Source organism: Apium graveolens, chromosome 8, assembly GCF_009905375.1.
Source record: "Apium graveolens cultivar Ventura chromosome 8, ASM990537v1, whole genome shotgun sequence".
Classification (NCBI taxonomy): domain Eukaryota; kingdom Viridiplantae; phylum Streptophyta; class Magnoliopsida; order Apiales; family Apiaceae; genus Apium; species Apium graveolens.
In genome coordinates this window covers 24,568,754-24,571,090 of record NC_133654.1, presented here as the reverse complement: position 1 = coordinate 24,571,090, position 2,337 = coordinate 24,568,754, and the positions used below count along the sequence as shown (strand labels likewise).

The following is a 2,337-nucleotide window of genomic DNA, read 5'->3' as shown; positions in this document are numbered from 1 at the left end:
GGATTCCTCCTCCTCTAATTTAACTGTTATCTTCAACCTTTTGTGTTTATTTTAACGGGAGTTTGACTAATAATTAAAAATTAAAAATTATCCAATATATTTGGTCAATTTAATCACATAAATTAAATAAGTAATTTAATTTAAGATGACGAAATTATGGGCTCCAAACGACTCATTTTTTTAAACTGGACTGTGAAACAGTAACATTCTAAATCAAGAAAAAAGAACTGAATTGGCCTGAGTAATTCCAAATTTATGAATTAGACTATAGTTCAAATTTTTCTAAATTGAGACGTAAAATAATAACATACCAAATCGCGAAAAAATGAAAAAGGTGAGAGGAATTCGAAATCCAGAAATTTTTGCGATAAAAACTGAAAAACTTACAGTAGATATATCAAATTTTATTTTTTTCACAGATGTATATTCCAAAAAATTTACGGCAGATATACCAAATTTTATTTCTTCATATAAGATTGAAATTCACAAACGTGTAATGGCACAAAAAGGCTCTGTACACAGATAGCGGAACCATTCTTGCAATTTCTTAAACAGGCAGCAAGTTGGCCTAATCTAAAACAAGGAAAGAAGAAAGAGCCATATGTTAATCTGAATTTTTTCAACTACTTTGTTCAACTATTTATGAACTTAAATTCATTAACCAACACACTATTCTACAAGAAGCATTCCATTTTTCTCTTTGCTTCCAAACTTTTGATTACTATTTTCACAACCTAACAACATCCACTATATTGCCACAAAAGCTCCAAACAAACAAACTGAACATAATTCAAAGCAGGCAATTACAAACGACAGCGTTTAACACCACCACTTTAAACTATGAAATACACCTAGTGGAGTAAGTTGAAGGGGAGTAATCCACTGAAGGCGCACCGTACACCCTAGGATGATCACTTTCTAATCCATAGTCCATCATCGGACGGTACTCAAGATCTTCATCATGGTCATACACAAACTCTGGCAGATCAATCTCATTTCTTCTTACATGGTCCCACAAGTAATCTACTCTGCTCACATACTTTAGTTTCCCATACAACCTGTACCAAACAAAATCAATCTCAATTATTTCCTAGATATCGGAATACAATATCATAACTCGGAATTAATTCAAAATAAATTATCAAATATAAATTGTGTATACTAAATTTAAAATATTTATTTTGTAAGAGACTTGACTCATAAAAATAATTACAAAATAATTTAAGATCGGAAATAATATAAACTTGAAAATAATTGTTCTGCACACGTAGAAGTATGTTTACGTACCCTGAGGTGAACATGAAGCGGCCAAAAGTGGCGAGAAAGAGCCTGGACTGGAGACCAGGGTGGAGAAAATAAACGGCATGAAGATTCTTGATGACGCTGGCCGGAATAGCGTCATGAAAGGAACGGAGAGCGGAGATTCCTGGGAAATTCTGGCTCTTTTCGACATCGGTGTGAATATAAAGAACGGAAAACGAACGTTTCTCAAGCTCAGGGAATATCCTCTCCTCCAAGTATTTATTCACTCCGTCAACGCTCACATCTCGTGCTATAATAAACCAGAAAACAATTCATCAATACACAAAAATTCAAACATCCTTACATGCACATCTATTTCGTACCAGAATCATAAATTATCATAAAAAAAACTGTAGGCATGCATGTGTTGCTTGCAGGTAAAATTAATACATGTAATTAAATAAAAATACGATAACAATCGAGTAGAACGGAGGGAGTACCGGGGAAGAAATTGGCGAGGATGCGGAGGATGATGTGACCACGTTTATCGCGGCCTTGGATCTTGAAGACTTTGAGTTTATCAAGGAGTTGTTGTTGTTGATTCATGGAGTCAGTTGAAAGCGGCATGGTTTAGTTTTGTTTTTAAAAAAGAGGATTGTGTAGTAGATGTGGAGGAAAGGGTTGAATGAAAAAAATGGATTTTATAAGGGGGAGAAAATAATAATTTAATGCGTTATCGAATAGGGAAAGGGAATAGAATAGGGGATGGGAATGAGTGATTGTAAGAATGGAATATCCAACAGCATCTTCTCTGGACATTATACTTCACTTATGCAGTTATGCCCATCCATTCCCGTGCTTTACTCGTTTCTGTGGGCCCTAATTTTGTTTTCTTTTTTCTTATAATTATATTAAATTATTGCTATTTTTCCATTTTTAGAATTTGTGGATTTTGTATTTTTCTTCAAGGCATACAGATTTATTTTTTTATTTGACAAATTTATTTGAAAACATAACGGTTAGGCATGGTACAAAAATTTAAACTTGTTTCCGATAAACTCAGCTCAGAAAAATTTACAGCTTACGCATAGATTA

The 2,337-nt window shown here is 33.5% G+C and overlaps 1 protein-coding gene across 1 annotated transcript; it reads right to left on the bottom strand.

Moving 5' to 3' along the window:
• Window positions 1-604: 604 nt before the first annotated feature.
• LOC141678420 (uncharacterized) lies at window positions 605-1,975 on the bottom strand. Its single transcript, XM_074484735.1, has 3 exons — window positions 1,743-1,975; window positions 1,288-1,552; window positions 605-1,058 (listed from the first exon to the last, which is right to left on the bottom strand). Exons 1-3 carry the CDS (start codon window positions 1,867-1,869, stop codon window positions 839-841), a joined length of 612 nt encoding a protein of 203 aa, XP_074340836.1. The 5' UTR covers window positions 1,870-1,975; the 3' UTR covers window positions 605-838.
• Between the last annotated feature and the right edge of the window lie 362 nt (window positions 1,976-2,337).

What these genes read in the sequence shown, in the direction of transcription:
- LOC141678420 (XM_074484735.1), bottom strand. Translation starts at nt 1,869, where the DNA reads ATGCCGCTTTCAACTGACTCCATGAATCAACAACAACAACTCCTTGAT. An exon ending in CCTCGCCAATTTCTTCCCCG is followed by an intron (nt 1,553 to 1,742) that starts GTACTCCCTCCG and finishes GGTTTATTATAG; the next exon opens with CACGAGATGTGAGCGTTGAC. An exon ending in CGCTTCATGTTCACCTCAGG is followed by an intron (nt 1,059 to 1,287) that starts GTACGTAAACAT and finishes TGTTTGGTACAG; the next exon opens with GTTGTATGGGAAACTAAAGT.